The sequence below is a fragment of the Protopterus annectens genome, chromosome 11.part0 (assembly GCF_019279795.1).
Source record: "Protopterus annectens isolate FY-2018-M chromosome 11.part0, PAN1.0, whole genome shotgun sequence".
Lineage (NCBI taxonomy): Eukaryota > Metazoa > Chordata > Ceratodontiformes > Protopteridae > Protopterus > Protopterus annectens.
The window spans coordinates 1493120473-1493141029 of record NC_056745.1 but is presented as its reverse complement, the minus strand read 5'-3'; the positions used below and the strand labels follow the sequence as shown (position 1 = coordinate 1493141029).

Below are 20557 nucleotides of genomic sequence, written 5' to 3'. Positions count from 1 at the left end.
ACACACACACACACATATATATATAGATATAGATATATATATATATATATATGGAAAGACAACACCGAATAAGACTAGGAAGAAATAAATTTATACTGCTGAAAACTTCCGAACTATTAAAAACAAAAACAGAAATCCAATGAATAGACACAGAGCCAGAACTGTTATTTGCTGAGCGCTTTCGTTCGCTTTACTGATAACAATCAAACTTCATCAGAGCAAAATGTAATGCATTTGCAGTACTGTGCGAGCTTTAAATAGTCTAACTGGTATAAAAAATACTTCACTGTGAAAGGTAGATATTCTACGCCAATGCAGTAGTATTTGGACTAATGAGGGACTCTGCTATAAAACAATAGGTTTAATCTGCTAACATCCTGCCACTAGAGGGTGTGCTGTAACTTTTTAGTTGTAACACTTTAATGCACAATTAATGTTGAGATTCTCATTGAGCCCTGGTGGGGTATCTGCTTCAAGGAGGAGTTGCCATCTTAATTCTTTCAGCTCCAGCTCCAGTAGTGTGTTGCAATCTCCAAAAAACTACTGGACCTGTTCTAACACTAGAAATTTAAAATGGGCGAAGCCGTTGCAGCTGGTGGCATGTCTGCTTAATGCATTGTAACTGTCATTATGCCTGATGGCTGCAAGGTGTTCCTTCACCCTGTCTGAGAACTTTCTAATTGTTTTTCCAATGTAGAAGGAAAAACTTTGGTCGCAGTAGGCTGCGTAGACTAGAAAGGTTGAGTGGCAGTCGTGCTGGGCTTTGAACTGCACCGTGATGTTGCAGTGTTGAAGATGTGCCTGAGTGTATGAAAGGGCAGACTACACAATGCTTGCAAGGGCCCATATCTTTGGGGTTTTGTGGGTTAGTAGGCTCATGGGGGTCTGCGCCATTCTTGAGTATGGGGGTCTCTTTCCTTTCAAAGGTTTGTTTGAGTGTTCTGGTCTTCTTGTATGAGAAGACAGGCTCATTACCCACTATCTGGTGGGTGTTGTGGTCCACTCTTATGTTCCAGTTTTTGTCAATGATATCCCTAATGGGTTGCATATCTTGGCTGATGGGGAAACTACAGTTTCTGTTCTTGGGTTCAGTAGTTCTGGTGGTCGCCCTGGGGGTGAAGCCATGAGGAAGGATGGGTGGGTGTCTGATCTGTGGGAGGCCACTTCTTGAAAGGCATCCTCCACTAGCTGTTTGGAGTAATGTTGGCGGATGAACATTTTTGAAAGGAATTGGCTTTCCTTGAGGAAGGTATCATTGTCTGAGATGATCCTGGAGAGGCGGATGTACGTTCCTTTGAGCACATTCTTCTTCATAAACAAGGGGTGCTGACTTTTGAAATCCAGGAACTTGTTCCTGTAAGTGTTCTTCCGGTACACATTGGAGGTAAGGCTGCCAGTGCTGGGGTCAATGGTTAACTGAGTATCAAGGAAGGAGATGTGGGTCCCTCGTCCTGAGACTACAAAGTCCAGGTATGGGATGCTGTTTGTGAGAGTCGTAAGGAAGGTGTCCAGCTCGGTGTTGTCACCCTCCCACACAAAAAAAATATCGTCAATAAAAAGATGATACAAGTGGGCTTTGTGGAAGCCTTGTATATGAGTCAAAGGTCAAAGTCTCCTTCTCCCATGTGCTGAGGACTAGGCTGGCAAAAGAGGGGGCCATTTTGGACCCCATCGCCACCCCCTTGGTCTGTAGGTAGATGGCTCCATTGAAGCAGAAAAAGTTGTTTTTCAGAACCACTGTGGTTAAAGCTGTAAGCATTTCAGTTTTAAAAACATTGAATTTAGCATGCTTGTTGAGAAACAGTTCTAACGCTTTCAAACCTTCCCTGTGGGGGATGTTGGAGTACAATGCTACTACATCTATAGATATATATCTATATCTATCTATATATATATATATATATATATATATATATATATATATATATACACACACACACACACACACACACACACACACACAAAAAAAGAACGGGGCTACACAAAATGTCAGTATAAACAAAAAAAAAAACACACTGAACCCACAGCAAACACTTGGTATATCAAAAACCAGGCTAAATGCATACAACATTACTTTTGCAAGGAGGCAAACACCCCTCACCCCCTGCTAATTATATATACAAACTTCAAAATTACACCACAGTCAGGAAATGGCAGAATCCTCACTCAAAGCTGTACTGCAATCACAGAAATGATGTACCAGCTTTTCCTGATGATATGAACATTTGACATTTTGCATTCAATATTCTGAAGTTCAACATTTTAGGCTTTCGAACTTCTAAATGGCTAAAATTCTGCACTATGTACATCTTTACTTACAGCCTGTATACTATTTTCATCACTGCTGGTGGGTTGTACACATCGATGGTCCTTTTGATTCCACTGACACTTCCACTTGCTACCAACACAAGAAATACACCTAAAAAACACATTGAACATGACCTGTAAGTTAACTACTTCCAACAATGTTAAATATAATTCAAACTAAATCGGTATTGTCTTAACAAAAGTTAAACCAAAGAAATAAATTTCTTATACTCGTATGATAGCCTAATAAATGTAGAATAATCTTTAAATATCAAATTACATCTTGGGATGAAGGAGGGATTGGTATTTGAAACACATACACAATAACAATATTTCTAACAGTTTTATGGTTGAACGTTTGTTATGTTGCTAAATGGAAAGAATTCCATAAGGTAATTTAGCGGAAAACAAAAATTCTCTTTATAAAACATTAACATCATAAATACTAACATGTGTTGATTATTGTATCATTGTATGATTTATTATTATTCTAAAGTTACTTAATCTGTGTACACTAGACCCTCTTACCTGGTCTCACTGGGACCGGACTTTAGGCTGGATAAACAAATGGCTGGTTAATCAGAAAAAGCATACAAAATAGCATTTATAGGTCATATATCAGCTAAAATAACATGATTTGTGTTAGTATGCATTTTTCCTAAAGAATATGAAGTCTAAAACTCAAATGTCTGTCATGTTTTATCCCAGAGAAGGTGGAACCGTTGTTCTTCTATGTTGCCTTTGCTAGGGCTATGGCAAAAATGTGATGGCTGGTTAAAGAGGCACCCGGTTAGAGAGGTCAGATAAGATGGAGTCTATTTTATGTTAATAACTTCCTGATCTTTTATTAAAAAATGTATTTATAGATACTCCACTATCAAGAAATTGAATCTTTCCTATTCTCCCCATTCCATCCACTCCAGGTTGTTATCAAAAAGATAAACACAAAGATTTAAAACTCTGTCATCAGTGCTTGAAGGGTGCTAACTTACTAAATAATTACTATATAATATGCAACTATGATCTGGGTGACTGGTTAGTCTAAAAAGATTAGGCATATTACTGACAATACAGGTAATGACAGAATCATGAAAAGAAGAATGCCCCTACTTAATAGACATTTTTCTAAATAATATCACCACATATTTAACTTCTTCTTTCATCTTTTTCTGGTTAGAGGTCGCCACAGTGAATCACCTGTCCGCTCATGACTGGCAGTGGAGTTTTTCAGTGCCGAGTTGCCAGCCTGGTGCCCAACCTTCCACAGAAGGCACACACACGCACCCACTCACTCATGCCTAGGGCCAATTTAGAGAGTCCAATCCACCAACAGCACGTCTTTGGGATGTGGGAGGAAATCGGAGCACCCGGAGGAAACCCACGCAACCTCAGGGAGGACATACAGACTCCGCACAGAAGGCACCGCAGCCAAGGATTGAACCAGAGAACTTTGCTGTGAGGCAGCAATGCTAACCACTGCACACCATGGCTGACCTATCACCACATATTTAAAGTACAGTTGTGTACACTTACCATAAATGTAGATGTTCGAGTGTATTCACTGTTGCAGTCATTACATTTGGGTAATCTGCTGGTAGGTTGCCCTCAGTCAGCCTGAATAGCAAAGTCTTGGGTCCTGCATCGGTTGCTGTCTCCTCTTCCATGATGTCAGGTCATCAGGGGTATAAAACATGCAGCTGATGCCATTTTAATCAGTTTTTCTTGCCCCAGATGTCAGGTGCCCCGCAAATGGGCAGTAAAAATATATATAAATAAACTGTAAATATATAAATGCACCTCAGAAACATAACATTTACCTTCAACTAAAAGCAAATACACCACAAAGGCTTTGGAGTACAGTGAAGGAAAGAAAAGGTATAGAATGGGGGATCACGGGTGGGTAACCCAGACTGCAACAGTGAATACACTCGAACATCTACATTTATGGTAAGTGTACACAACTGTACTATGTTCTTTGTGTTTCACTGTTACAGTCATTACATTTAGGTAGAATCCCAAAGCTACAGATGGGAGGATGGAACTAAACAGCATTAGGAGCGGCTATAAGGCCCTGCAGGATTGCAGTGGCAAAGCCTGCCCTGGATTTAGAGAAGAGAGGTAAGTGATAATGCTTTGTGAATGTATGAACAGAGCTCCAAGTAGCAGCTTCTAGAATATCTTTGGTTGGGACCCCTCTGAGAAAAGCTGCTGAAGTAGAGACAGCCCTGGTGGAATGGCATCTGATCCCCTTGGGCACAGGTTTACCATGGTGCAAATAGCAGAAACGAATGCAGTGGCTTATCCATTTAGAAATAGTCTTCTTTGATATAGCCTTCCCCTCTGATCCTGCAGCGAATGCTACCAGTAGTTGCTCAGACTTTCTTAGAGATTTTGTCCTGTTTAAGTAGAATCTTAGTTGTCTGTGTACATCCAATGAATGCAGGGCCACACTGGATGCCACCTTAGGCATAAAAGAAGGATTGGTCCTGAGGGCCATCCTGTCTGGGTAAAATACAATGAAAGACTCCACTGCCAGGAGAGCCTGTAGTTCTGAAACCCTTCTTGCTGAAGTGACTGCCAAAAGAAAAACTCTCTTCCAAGACAGAAATTTTATATCCGTAGTAGCTGCTGGTTCAAAAGGAGGCAGGGTGAGTTTTTCCAGCACAAAATTGAGGTCCCATGCAGGAGTTTGTGTTCTCCTGGGAGGACTTGGCCCCTCTGAGATACTGTTTAAGCAGTGAATGAGAAAAGAGAGGAGGGCTCTGTGTTGTAATGACCCAAGATGGCAGAGGCATGGATTTTTATTGAAGAAAAAGATAGGCCCTTGTCAAGCATCTCAGTTAAGTATTGTAAAATCTGAGGAATATTGGGCTTTGCTCCACCTATTCCTTGTGCTTGGTTCCCAGCACAGAATCTCTTCCATTTATCAGCATAAGATTTTCTAGTACAAGGCCTTCTGGCTTCCAAAATGACATCCATCACAGGTTTACTGAGAGATGTGGTTTGAATAATAAGTTGATTAGCCATGCTGCAAGATTCAGAGTTTGGAGCTGAGAGTGCATAATTTGACAGTTCTGCTGAGACAGTAGATGAAGTGTTTGAGGCAAGTACCACGGAGGAAGGTGTGACATATTCCTTAGAAGTTGGTACCAGTGCTGGCGAGGCCAGTCCGGAGCAATTAGGATCATTTTTGTTTTTTCCTGTCTGACTTTTAGTGAGACCTTGGAGAGTAGAGGCAGAGAGGAAAAGGCATAGACTGATGTTTTTACAGCTGAAGGACAGAGCATCCACTTTCCATGCTCTTTTGTGAGGAGTTCTTGTGCGGAATTTGTCCAACTGATAGTTTTGGGGAGAGGCAAATAGATCTATGTCTGGGCTCTCCCATTTCTGTGTTAACATGCTGAAGATTTGTGGATCCAGTTTCCATTTGTGCTGGTCCATAAGATTTCTGCTTAGGTCGTCTGCCAGAGTATTTTGCTTTCCTGGCAGGAATTATGTTTGAAGATGTATTTCTAAGTCAAGGCTGTGTTCCACAAGACCATGGCTAGTCTGCAAAGGGGGTAGAAATGTGTATCCCCCTGCTTGTTTATGTACCACATAACTGTGGTGTTGTCCGTCTTTATCAGTAGTTGTCCTGGATGAAGTAAGTCCTTGAAGGCTGTCAGAGAATTCTGAACAGCTAGCATTTCTTTCTGGTTGATATGCAGATGCATTTGATTTGGGCTCTATTGGCCCTAAATGCATCTCCCTGCCAGGTGGGCCCCCCCAAGCATAGTCTGATGCGTCTGTAGTTAGGGTTTGAGTGGCAGGGGGTAGAGTGAATGACAGTCCCTTGTTTTGGTGTCGTCTCTGCCCACCAAAGAAACTCCTGTTGCAGGCAGGGAATGAGAGGAATCTTTGTTTCCAGGCTCTGACAATGTTGACTCCATAAACCTTTTAGGTACCATTGAAGTTTCCTCATATGCAGTCTCGCATATGGAACTAGTAGAATGCAGGATGCCATGAATCCCAAAGCCTGCAGAATTTGTCTTGCAGATAACTGGGTTTTTGTTGCCATTTGATTGAAGTATGTTGTCAGTTGCCTTTGTTTGTCTGGCATGAGGTAAGCCATCTGGGCAGTTGTATTCAAGCTTGCACCCAGGAATGTAATTATTTGAGAGGGTACCAGTTGTGATTTCTTTTCATTTATGGTGTACCCTAGGCATGTTAGAAGCCTTTTTACAAACGCCAGATGTTGAAGAAGAGTGTCCTTGTCCTCTGCTTGAATGAGACAACCGTTCAGATAAGGATAAATTTGTATGCTTCTAGGTCTGCAGAAAGGAATTACTGGTGCCAGGCACTTTGTAAAGACCCTGGGCGCAGTAGACAAGCCAAAGGGCAGTGCAGAGACTTGGTAATGCAAAAAACCAGCCTTGAAGCGGAGGTATCTTCTGCATGATCCCCTTATTGGGATATGCAGGTATGCCTCTTAAGTCTAGAGTTACTAACCAAGCATTCCTGCCTAGCATAGGTAGTAGCTGTTGTAAAGTCAGCATTTTGAATTTTGGAATGTCCAGGAACGTGTTCAGAAATTGATAAGTTCAGTATTGGACGCCATGAATTGTCTTTTCTGGGTACCAGGAAAAATCTTGAATAAAAACCTTGTCATTTTTCCTTTTCTGGTACCGGTTGAATAGCCCCCATATTCATGAGGGACATAACTTGTTTCTGGGCCTCTACCCACTGGTTTTGTGGCAGATCCGGCCATCCATTTGAAATTGGCAAAGTATGGAAATGAAATCTGTACCCCTGGGATACTATGTTTAATACCCACTTGTCCTGAGTAATTAACTGTCAGTTTTGAGCATGAAGTGCTAGTCCCCCCCCCCAAGGGGGCCGCCGAAAGATAACTGCTTGGATATGGTAGAGGAATGTCATTGAGACTGCTTACTGTAGGGTTGTGCTTTGTTTCCTCCAGATTTGGAGGTGGAGGCACCCCATTGCTTTGACCTGTAAGAACCCTGTGATTGACATCTGGAGCCTTTTGAGCACCTGGGTTTGCCCTGAGTGGCTCTGTTGGACACAGAAAAGGACCAATTTTTAGTAGGCCAGTGCCTACTAAACCTGGATGGCTGCACTTGCAAGAAATCTTTTACAGTTTGCATAGATTTAGCTTTGTCTTCCATTTTCTTTAAAACCTCTTCTGCCTTATAACCAGAGTATCAAGCTGCAAAGGGGCATCCAACAGTTTAGCTTTAACATGATCAGACAGATTTTGCTCCTTGAGCCAGGCATGCCTTCTAATCACAAATCCAGTAACAGCGGCCCTACAAGAGGCCTACAAGGAATCAAAACCACACTGCAAAGCATGTTTTCCAACCTGTTCTGCTGAATGCAATAAATCCTGTAACTCTATTTTCCACACAATCAGAAATCAACATAATTTTCTGTTTCAGTAAGCCTATAACATGCTGTTGATATTTAAGCATATGAAACTGGCAGTTTAAAGCCCCGATTGCCAAGGTTGCAGATGTATAAACCTTCTTACCCCATCTATCCAGCACCATGGAATCTCTATCAGAAGGGGTAGGATTTTTGGCTGTAGAAGCCTTAACACCCTTGGGACCCTGAGAAATGGTTTCAGGGTCAGCAGGAGGATTTTTGAAAAGAAATTTGTGGAAGTCAGGAACCCTGTAATATCTGTCTGGCTTACTAGGAGCCGGAGGCAGAGAATCAGGAGCCATGCTTGATTCCGAAAACACATCAACAATGTCTAATACAGGAGGTATTGCCAAAGGCCTATGCTGAGGAAGAAGAAGGAAATCCCTAAGCCTTTTTTATGATTCAGAGAAGTCCTGACTCTCCCAATGAAAATGTTTCCTTAAAGTATGCAGTTGCTCCAAAAGAGTAATCCTCAGGAGGAGATGCAGATGGGATGGATTCCTCTGCATCAGAATCCTCATAGGGTGGAAAGGCAAATTCCTGATCAGAAGAGGAATCAGAAGAAATGGAGACCTGATCTGAAGATTCATAATCAGTGCCTTGCCTACGCCTCTTAGCAGGGAGGGGTTGGGAACCCCTGATCAAGGTAATTAAATCCTCAGCCATTTTGATCATCTGTTTTTTAGGCATAGGGGCCTGAGCATGTGCCTCATGCATCGGTTTTTTAGACATAGAAGTTGTTTTTGACCTTGTTTTTGTTGCTGGCATCGGTTTAATATAAAAATGATGAGGCCTGAAAACACCATCAGAAGCCGGTGCCTGCTCAGCGGCTCCGGACCCGTCCAAGGGAGAGACATCCGCAGGTTCAATACTTCGCGAATCTCACGGCATACCGGACTCCGAATGGGTCTCGGTAGAGGCCTGCGACTCAAAAGTAGCGGCTATCAGGGGCTGCGAAAGCACCTCACTGAGTACTGGCGACTGGCTTAGGAGAAGCTTCGTCGTCGGTTCTGGACCACGACGGTCTGTCTCTGTCTTTTTCCTTGCGTTTTTTGTGAACTCCGGTAGTCGGATTGCTAACCGACGACATTTCAGGGTAGTTAAATCTTGAACCAGAATACTTAGAAGCAAAAATATACTGACGCTTAATAGTGCGTTGCTTAAATGTAGCACAAAAACTGACAGCAAGGCACATTGTGATCAGAACCTAGGCAAGGAATACAGTACAAATGAAATTTCTTATGAGGAATTTGCTTCCCACAAGTAATACAATTAACTTTTACTGACATCGGTAAGGAGCAAGAAAAGGTTTCCCCAACGGGGTACTTCGCTTTAGTTTGAAGACTTCGGTTCTGAAACTTAAATTTCACGAGTCGGCCTACCAGCACTTGCGAACTGCTTCTGCTTTGGGCACCGCGTGGCAAGAAAGACTGATTAAAATGGCATTGGCTACATGTTTTATACCCCTGATGTCATGGAAGAAGGGACAGCAACTGACACAGGACCCAAGACTTTGTTATTCAGGCCGGCTGAGGGCAACCTGCCAGCAGATTACCCAAATGTAATGACTGCAACAGTGAAACGCGAAGAACATAGTACAGTTGTGTACACTTACCATAAATGTAGATGTTCCAGTGTATTCACTGTTGCAGTCCGGGTTACCCACCCGCCATCCCCCATTCTATACCTTTTCCTTCCTTCACTATACTCAAAAGCCTTTGTGGTGTACTTGCTTTTAGTTGAAGGTAAATGTTATGTTTCTAAGGTGCATTTATACATTTACAGTTTATTTATATATTTTTGCTCCCCATTTGGGAGGTACTTGACATCTGGGGCAAGAAAAACTGATTAAAATGGCATCGGCTGCATGTTTTATACCCCTGATAACCTGACGTCATGGAAGAAGGGACAGCAACCAACGCAGGACCCAAGACTTTGTTAACCAGGCCGACTGAGGGCAACCTGCCAGCAGATAACCCAAATGTAATGACTGCAACAGTGAAACACGAAGAATATCTACTATATCATATTTATCCAGGTTATACAGATTAATTTACAAAACAGTAAAAACATGGACCACAATGAACATTTTTACATCAAACTAATTATCCTAGATCTCAGATACAGATAACCTAATGTTAATGGTTCAAAAAAATGCACTCTGCACAAGAAAGTTCAGCAAAGATCTTCATAACCCAACACAGAATACATTTAAAAAATAAAATCAAGATTACTGGTCTCAAACATGTCCTATGCAGCCTGACTGAAAAAACTCTGGCTGTACTCATTGGCATATCGCTTACTCAGAGGTGATCTCTGTCTGACTTACAAAGCCTTGTCCAACTCAGAATTGAAGGACATGCTCCACCTAAAGAAATCCAAGTCACTGGGAGCCACGCGCTCTAGTGAGCTAAACCTCACCACAACAATAAATAGAACATGCTGGAGGGATAGATTCCTGTCACAGAGACTCCTCATACTTTGGAACAAAATTCCAAATTACATCAGGCAGTGCCCCTCACTAACACTCTTCAAGAGAATGGGTAACAGAAAATACACCCCTGGGATCACTTCATTGGCTCTGCCTGACAGAGGATCAGTTAATTAATCAATGGGGCAGCAAAAGCCAACACACTGGTTAGGCTTATAGATGCCCTCCGGCCGATACCCTAGTAGCTACCTATGAACCTTCTCGCTCTGGACTACAATATCACAAACCGTTTTTCCAAACAAGGTGAAACCATCATAGGGGCATTCATGAAGAATGCCTTAAAATGCTCCAAAATAGCACAAAGCTGGAGCTAGCCATGCGTGTTTTCACAGCCCTAGATGCACCCCCTCAGTAGCATGTGATAGGAGCCTCATGGAAGTATTAGAGATGTAAGTGAGGGTGGCCTTTACGGACATGGATCCTGGAGCAGACTCAGCGACCTCTTTGACTAGGTCTCTCTGCAGCCTGATTACATGTGCCAAATAATTCAGCGCATGCAACGCAAAGGTGGCTGATGCATAGGTCTGCTTCCCAAAATGATCCATTCGCCTGAGACTCCCTGTCCAGAAGATGGACCGAAGAGCTCTCTTGGGTGAGCTCTTTTTTGTTGGCTACTGCCACCATTATGGCATTGACCGGGGATCCTTTGGACCAGTGCTGTCTATATGAAGGGGCACTGAGTATCTTATCCGCGTGCCAGTGGCTCAACCATATCCAGTTCCTTCCATGCCCTAGATGAAATTAGATCCACTAGGGAATCTGTGGGGGTGGACACCCAGGAGGGAGAGGGTCCTGTGGCAAATGCCTCCAGAAATACAGAATCATCAGGGTTGGGCTTTTGAGTAGATCACCACCACACTGCAAAAGGATCTCCATGATGTCTCCAAAGGAGATATCCTCCAGGGGTGATAGAGGGAACACTCCTCTTTCTCCAAGTAGGTATCATCTATGAGGGACTCCAGTAGGGAGGTCTAAGTGCCTCTTCTTACACATACGCTTCTGAGGGAGGTCCTGGGGGGAATTCTGGGGAGGACTCGGAAGCCTCAGAGAGTTCCTGTAGGGGATCCTCCTGTGGCGATGTGGCAACAGGCTGTCCCCTAAGGGGGTAGGATGACAGACTCCAGCCCAGGACGGACTCAGAGGATGGTCTTGAAGGAGTTGAGAGGATCCTCTCTACCACCTCGAAGGGCGAAGTCGAGCAGGTCGGAATGGCTGAGGATGGATCCTTTGCTCCCTGCATCGAGGGGGGAGCCAGAGCAGAGCCTCCCGGTGCAGACACTCCGAGAGGAAGGGATGACCCTGAAAACTTCAAAGTTGACACCAGCCCCTCAGATCCGAAGATGAGGCTACAGCTCTTGACAGTCAGTTGGTTCTGAGAACTTCGGAGCCGAACCACTCAGGGCAACGTTCGGCATCAAGGTACCAGGGACTATCAATGAATGACCCCTTGACACCAATGAACCTCAGACCCAATGCCTCTGAAACTGGAAGTTAGATCAGAGAAGGAGTAATAGGGAGAAAAGTGGACTGCATTCCCCTGGCCCAGGGGGATGGGACAGGCAAGACTCCCAACTGGATCTGGGCCTAAAGGAATTTCCGCATCATCCTGTCCACCTCAGATTCAGACAAGTTCTGTGAGGACCAGATGGAAGATGCTGCTGACCCGAGCCTGGAATGGCACCAGGAGGAAGTGAAGAGAGGAGACTGAGCCCAGGACACCTCCAGCAAAAAGTGAGGTAACCAAAGCTGAGGGGAGCTCCAGCTTGGATCTGGGCAGGACTTGGCCAAGGGTTGAACTGAGGAAGAGCAGTCTGGGGACGACTTCCTTGGCTGATCCCAGTCCTTGGACAGGGCCTTTTCTCCATCCCTGCACATCTTGGTGGGAGGTTGAGTCCCAGAAGCAGAGGCAGAAGAAGCAGAGGCCTCCATTGAAGGGGGAAGGAGGCTCTTCAGAATGAGTTTGTTCCTCCTGTCAATCAACAGGCAGGGGTAGAAGCCTGTGCAGATCGAGCAGGAGTCGTCTTTGTCAGACTCACCCAAACAGACCATGCACAGAGTGTGGCCATCAGACGGGGGAAGCTTATGGCCACACACTGTGCATTTCCTGAAGCCTGCCTTGGGGATATCAGCCATGGCAATCAGGAGAAAAAAAAACACAATACACTCACTCATACACACAAGAGAAGGAAAGAGAGAGAGCTTTTTTTTTTTAAACCAATGTCTGAGCATACAGAGAAAGGGTGAGGTAGAAAAGGTAAAGATAAGGTGAAGAGATGACAGAAGACCGAAAGAAACCCAAGAAAAATAACCCCTTACTACACACGGAACTTGGAGCTAAGGAACCACGCTGCTGTTCAAATGAGCAGCAAACAAGATCTGGGGAAGGAGGGAAACAGGTGCATTGTGGGTAGGGAAGGAGCTGGAGTGTTGATCAGATGCTGGAGTATGTGGCCAAGTAGGATCCATGCTGGATCCAAGTCCCTCAGGTTGAAGATCAAATGAAAGCAATAACTTCAGATTCCCAATTTCCTTTGCTCTAGTACATCACTTCTACAACTTGGAAATTTTTAACAAATAATTGGAACAATTCTCTGTTCTACAGCAGCAGAGAGATAAGAGAGAGACTTTGGAGTGATTAACTATCATTGTTCTGCATTTTCTTGCTGCCTTAACTAATTCCGCCTAAAACGCCAATTTTCTAGAGTTTGTGTGATTTAAAAAGCTTGTTTCAACTACATATTGTACTTATTTTACTGCCTGCACTTTAACAAAGCCGTTTTTGTGTTTAAATTACCTGTTTAACTGTTTGCGGTAGCATTGTCGCCTCATAATAAGATGCTGTCTGGTTCGACTCTCAGCTAGAGCGTCTTCTGTGTGGAGACATGCGTGAATGGGCGTACCTTCGTTGAAGGTTGTGCGTCAGACCTGGCAAGTCGGCATGTAGAAATCTACTGCCAATCATTAGCGGGACCGGAGTTCTGCTGTGGAGACCCCTAACCGGGAAAAGCCGAAAGACACAACACAACAACTGTTGTAGGCTACACACTCAAGTGTGATAGCCATTTCTGTGCATTTAAAGTATTTATTTTGATTGTATCTGCTTTATTTTCTGGGAAAAAAACAAAAAATATACTTGTTTTCCCACCTTTCTAAGCTAGTTTAGTCCAGTTTTCAGGTTAGTGCTGAATTCAGGGCTGTGTTACAAGTCTCTGTGTTTGCCCATACCTTACTTGAATAGAAGGAAGTTTCTCTATTCACTGTGAGAGAGGGAGCTTTGAGCAGCCTCTGTCCCTGGAGGAGTGGTTTCAGCCCAGAAATTAGTAGTTAATTGGCCATTTTGGGCTAATTTCTCTCTCTTTAATTTCCCTGCTATAAAACCCACATTTGCAAGGTTTTTGTGCAAGTATACAGCTCAGCAAGCTCCTACCTGGTGCCCTGCAGAGTTCTACAGTGGCAGACACAAAAGAGGCTTTAGAGTTATAATTTTTCTGCATTTTCTTGCTGCCTTTAGCCAATTCCGCCTAAAACGCAGATTTTCTAGAGTTTCTGTGATTTAAAAAGCTTGTTTCAGCTACATATTGTACTTATTTTACTGCCTCCACTTTAACAAAGTCGTTTTTGTGTTTAAATTACCTGTTTAACTGTTGTAGGCTACACACAAGTGTGATGGCCATTTCTGTGCATTTAAAGTTTTTTGATTGTATCTGCTTTAATTTCTGAAAAAAAACAAAAAATATACTTGTTTTCCCGCTTTTCTAAGCTAGTTTAGTCCAGTTTTCAGGTTAGTGCTGAATTCAGGGCTGTGTTACAAGTCTCTGTGTTTGCCCATAACTTACTTGGAGAGAAGGAAGTTTCTCTGATCACTGTGAGAGAGGGAGCTTTGAGCAGCCTATCTATCCCTGGAGGAGTGGTTTCAGCCCAGAAATTAGTAGTTTATTGGCCATTTTGGGCCAATTTCTATCACTTTCATTTCCCTGCTAATACCCGCATTTGCAAGGTTCTGCATGCCGGGCAGCACCGGTTAGCTAGGGTGTAACTATTCCCGGCTCCAGAAAGTCTACTCTTCAATTTTTCCCTTGGAACTGGACAAACTTTCAACTTAAGCACTCAAATCATTCACTTCTCATCCCGAGACTTGTCCAAAACTCATAGCAAGCACTAATAAATCTTAGCACTAGACCCCCTATACTGTAGAGAAGCACTCTATTCGACCTTACCAGCCAATCAATAAAACAGTTCACTGTACCTATCCAGGCATGTCCAAAGGGCAGTTTCAGGTGTACTCTCCAGTCCAACTGGTGAATCTGGGCATTTTGAGGCAATGTTAGAATTGCCTCATGTACACAGGCAACCCTCTCCTCCTTCCACCAAACACTAATACATGCGAGAGATGCAATTATACAGCCAAACTGGAGGCTAAGCTCTCTCAACCCAAGACTGGACCAGGCAGTCAAGAGGAGAAGGGAATTACCTGCATCACACCACCAGTCTCACATAGACCTATGAAACCAGCACTGGCAGAAAACACACATAAATATACAAAAACATACTCTGAGGCTCTAAATAAAAATCAGCAAAAGCAACAGAGACCTCCAAAGCAGACATCCAAGCAACCTCCACCCCCCCCCCCAACACAAACCATGAAACACATACTTCACAAAACCAGTGTGCCAAACCATCACAGCCCTTAAGGCAAAATAACATGCCCAACACACTAGTAAGAGGTGACCCTATAGTCAGGCACACTGACATCCCACTCACTAGGCTGAACAAGGAGAAAGTTACTGTTAGTTGCCTATCGGGTGCCAGGATCCGCCACATAACACAAGCACTCAGGTCACTCCAGAACAAGTATAAATATGACTCTGCCATTGTCCATGTTGGTGTGAATGACCTGAGCCGTACCTCCCTGGACTACATGAAGAGAGACATGGAGGAGCTCTCTGATCATGTAGCCCACACCGGTATGATCCTGACCCTGACTAGCATCCTGCCCTCACGAAGAATGATACCACAGTATAGAGAAAAAAATTATCAATTTCAACAATTGGCTAAGCTTCTGGTGTCATTCAAAGGGGATCCAGTGTCCATCAGCCTGGGATGACATGCTCGACAAGCCACGCTGCTTTGCTAGAGACGGCTTGCACCTGTCACCCTTAGGCTTTCGAATACTGGCCAAGGCTCTTGCCACCCCCATAGTGCCCTTTTTAGGCAAGGCTCAAAAGACAAACTCACCAACGTAAATAGCACAAGTAACAAAAAACTGAGGGTAATGCTACTCAATGCCAGAAGTCTAAACCTCAAAATGTGCGCACTCGAGGCACTCCTCAGTATGGGGAAAATCAATATATGCGCAGTAACAGAAACCTGGTTTAAGCTCCAGAGAGCACCCCAGCATTACCAGGCTACAACTCATACCATACATTTCGGCCACAGAACATGGACCAAAATACAAATGGCGTGAGAGTATCCATATTCATCAAGGATACCCACACCTCCAGGTTAGTGGCATAGCATGATGCTTCAGAGATCATCCACGTGCAACTAACATCGGGCAAAACTGCAATTCAAATTGTAGCTTGCTACAGGTCACCCACCATGTCCCAGGACCCCCACTCCACATTCCTGGAAACACTGGGAAACAAAGGTCCTACCAAACACCCTGATATTGGGTGATTTCAATTACCCAAACATTAACTGGGAGAACTACTCAAGTACGAACTCCCTTGCCCAACACTTCCTAGAATTTATAAACTCAAACACTCTGAATCAACTGGTCAACAACCCCACCAAAGGTGACAACATATTGGACCTGGTCATCACCAACATGGGCAACCGGTGTTCCACACCGGAGGTCAACCCCTTGCTGGTTAGATTTGACCACAAACTAATCACTCTGGATATCCACATTCCGCCACCACCCCCGGTCAAAGAAACCACCGTGAAAAAATTTTCAAAAGCAAACTTCACATTACTTAAGACTGAGAAGGGAAGTTTCAAAGCTCCCATGCTAAAGGATAACATTGTCCAAGCTACAAAATCCTTTACTAATGCACTCTACGGGCAACTACAAGAATGCATAGATCGTGCTATCCCAAACAAAACCAAGGCTCACTCCTCCAAGAAAAGGAAACCAGTCTGGTGGACCCCTGCCATAAACAAGCTATACAACAGAAGGAGGAAACTAGTACAGAAAAGACTAAAATCCCAAGAAGGGAAGACATCTCTGATCAGTATCAGCAAGAAACTACATTCCCTCATAAAATCATCCAAGGCTAGCTTCAAAAGAAAAATTGCCATGGACTCCAAAGATAACCACAAGGCATTCTTTAGCTATGTCAAGAATCTAAGTGGCAATTCTCAGATCTGCTCGGAGTTACTGCAGAATGGCACAAAATACACTGAACTGACTGATATAGCCAACATCCTGGCAGACAGGTTCAGTGCAAACTTCACCCCCCTCTCACCCCCAAAAGGGCCCATAACTACACCAGAAGAATGTAGTGCCCCTGAAATCACAGACACTCGGGTTAAAGCAGCCCTCTCCAAAGCCAAAAACACAGCATCAATGGGAGCGGACGGTGTCCCAGGCTGCGTCCTACATGAGCTCAAAGATGAACTAACCCCTCACCTAAACACACTGTTTAAACTCAGCCTCTCCACAGGCTACGTGCCCACAGAGAGGCGCACAACAATGGTTATCCCACTCCACAAAGGTGGAGCCACAACAGACCCCAGGAACTATTGCCCTAGAAGCCTGACTAGCTTGGTCTGCAAAGCTATGGAGCGCATCATCATGGATCTCATTAACAGAGACATTGGAAACCTCCAAACACTGGACCCTACCCAGTTTAGCTTAAAGGGCAGATCATGCCTCCTAAACCTGTTGGACTTCTTTGAGACAGTTACCAAGGCTATAGATGAGGGAGAGGTGGGTCCACACAGCCTACCTAGACCTCGCAAAGGCCTTCAACACCATTCCCCACTCAGGTATTATAGACAACTGAACATAAACCCCTACATCACAAGATGGGTTGCCAACTGGTTCATGGACAGAACCCACATGGTAAGAGTTGCAGGAGCCAGGTCTGACTCTAAACCGGTTACAAGTGGCATTCCCCAGGGCTCAGTCCTAGGACCCCTCCTGTTTGGCATATACTTCTCAGAGGTACAGGCAAGCACAGGAGGACTATGGCTGACCAAGTTTGCAGATGACTGCAAACTAGGGGCTATAATTGACTCTCCGGCTGACACAGACATCCTCCAAAAGGGTCTCACTGAGACAGATTCCTGGTGTCAAAGCCATGGCCTCAAGCTAAATGCCAAAAAGTGCATAGTCATCCCCTTTGGAAAATACAAAGTACCCACAAACTACCACATAGGTGGTAGCCCCCTAAATACGGAAGACGTAATAAGGGATCTGGGGACCCAAGTAGATATTAACCTCTCCTTTGATAATCACATTGCCAAAGTGGTTAGAAAATGCTTCTATGTGGCCCACCTAATCACAAAAGGGTTTGCATCCAGATCGAAAGAGGTCATTGGTCCCCTCTACGCATCACTCATCAGACCCATCATAGAGTACAATGCTCCATTTGGGATGTACCTTACAAGACACCTGCAACAACTGGAAAGATCACAGAAGTTCCTCACCAAGAGGATCACTGGCCTCAAGAAGATGCCCTATGCAGCTTGACTGAAGAAACTCCAGCTGTACTCGGTTGCATACCGCCTACTCAGGGATGATCTCTGCCTGACATACAAGGCCATGTCCAACCCAGAATTGATGGGACATGCTCCACCTAAAGAAAACCATATCCCCTTGAGCCACACGCTGCAGGGATCTAAACCTCACCACAACAATAAATAGGACGTGCTGGAGGGATAGTTTCTTGTCACAGAGACTTCTCATGCTCTGGAACAAGATTCCAATCTACATTAGGCAGAGCTCTTTGCTAACCCTCTTCAAGAGAAACCTTGATGAGTGGATGGGAAACAAAGTTTACCCCAGGGATCGCTTCAATGGCTCTGCTAGACAGAGATACAGGGAACTAATCTAAGTGGGTGGCGAAAGCAAACACATTCCAGCTAGGCTTTATAAATGCCTTCGGGCAGATAGCCTAGTACCTACCTATGAACCTTTTCGTCACCCCACACCCAAGGAGTTTCTGAATATGGTTACTGTAGTAGACCAAAAGAAAATTAGTACAATTAAGAACAAATACATGGCATACGGAGTATAAATATTGGACAAACATTATCCTTACTGCTTGACAAATATCAAAGAAAATTATTTTATTTTACTTTTATTAGGAATGGCAGTTAGATTGCCATGTTTAATTAAAGCACATGCACTTTCTGGACAGAAATAAGACACCTCTTATAACAGTAGTTTTGGACAGTAATTAGATTTTGTAGGTGTCGTATGTTTGTTAAATTTATATAGGCTTGCCCTTGTATATAAACTGAAGCTTCAATAAAATTTAAAAAACAGAGAATTCATGTCTTGCAACTATAAACAGTCATACAGCTAGAGTTATTTGATTATGTTTTGACTAAGTGATTAACCCACTTAGCAGTACCATTGTAAGATATTCCACACAGTATTTAAAAGTTACATAATTAGTCATTTATACTACACAGTTTACAGCTTCCTAATGTAGAATGGAACAGACTGCTGTTATGGAGGTATACACTACATGATCTACGTAAATGACAAAATGTTCTTTCTGAGAGGTCATTAATTAATTCTATATTTAATAGTGTGGTTCTATCATAAATTCACGTCTAGTAGTCAGTTACTAACATTTCAGTGAACAAGTGTACCCTTTTGATTCCATACAGCGGTGTTCATCTCTCTCAACTTGCAGACAGTGAAAACAGAAACAAAAAAGTCTTTGAAAAGTAGGAACATCCTGCCGAATATCAAGAGATCTAATTAGCATAAAATTAGAATACCTGGCACATAACTCTCGCTGCTTCCCGTGGAATGTGGGATATACTGCTCATGTTTAAAAACAAAGTGTGAAAAAAATTATGGAAAAATATAAGAACGTTATGAGAGTAAAATCTGTTCATCTTAATTAACTGTATTGCAAATGTTGAAGACACAAGGTAATTTAGTTCTGCTTCTGAAAAAATTAGACGCAAGATGTATGCCCTGTCATTAAATTACTGATGCCACTAGTGTGTTGGGCATGTATTGCGTTCTCTGTGTACTAGACAGCTTCAAAAATCACAGGTGATGAAGGGGAATTCAAAAAATTGTGTGAAGGGGTAAATCAAGCCTGAAAATAGGGACATACTTTCAAAAACAGGGACACTGTGTTAAAGGGTAAATAAGGCCTAAAATGGGAACGTTCCTCCAAAACAGGAAAATTAGAGAGAATTGGGGGGGCATTCCTTTTCATAACATAATATATGCTGGCAACATACCTCTCAACCATACCAAATTCCTCAGTATTTCCTCATTTTGAGGGCAAAATATTGGGGTGCCACAAATTCCCGAGTGGCTCCTTCAAATCCTGATTTTTTAAAAATAACTTTTAATTGCTGCTGAGGTTATCATGCATCACCTGCTGGATATCCTGCATCATCATTGTGCAGGGGGTATGCGCGATAACATCAGTGCCTAACTGCCAGTTGTTTATGGCGGCAGCCTCTCCACAGCATGAAGCAGCTGCCAGACATGCCGACCAGATAGGACTCATGCGACAACATAGACTGTTCAACTACATAGAAAACCGACAGACTCTTAAATAATATTTTTCTTTCATAAACGTTCTTATTTTACAAATTGCGTAAAGGTTTTCCACACAGCCGATGGGTCTTCCAACTGTTATGCTGATCAGAATTGTGATTCATGGAACAGAAGTCAAGTAACAGAAGTATCTTCATGGTTTACAAGAAAAATGGATTATTTACAGCAAGTCCAGGGAAACTGGTTTCTGCAGAAACTGAAATAGTCCTTTACAGTGGATAAGTAAATAATTATCCTGAAAAAGTGGAAGTGCTCCTCTAATATGTGCAGACCTTTGTTGTTTGATTTAGATCGTCTTGCATTGCTAATCTGCCACAAGGGTAAGATGAAACAGATTACGTTGTTTTTAAACTTTAAATATTTTTTTGCTTTGGATTTGAATGAAAGGATTAACTTCACTGAGAGTGTTACAGACGCTTGGGCCGTTATGTTTCTTGTACAATTTTAAGTAAACAAGTAACCTTTGCTTCCTTCTGTATGCCGTTCTTGTGTCTTTCAGTATGCCTAGATATTTGAGATTGCAAATGAGTTTGTCAGGCTTTGATGGTCGGTCTACCTAGCAAGTTTGCATTTTCCAG

General features: G+C 43.3%; 1 protein-coding gene across 1 annotated transcript in view; it reads right to left on the bottom strand.

Annotated features, from left to right (window-relative positions):
* Positions 1–20557, bottom strand: part of PLXNB2 (plexin B2) — a gene marked incomplete in the record, with an annotated part of 671705 nt that overhangs the window by 491087 nt on the left and 160061 nt on the right. The window contains 1 exon segment of the mRNA XM_044087338.1: positions 2320–2419. Within this exon segment, the coding sequence (XP_043943273.1) occupies positions 2320–2419 (100 nt within the window).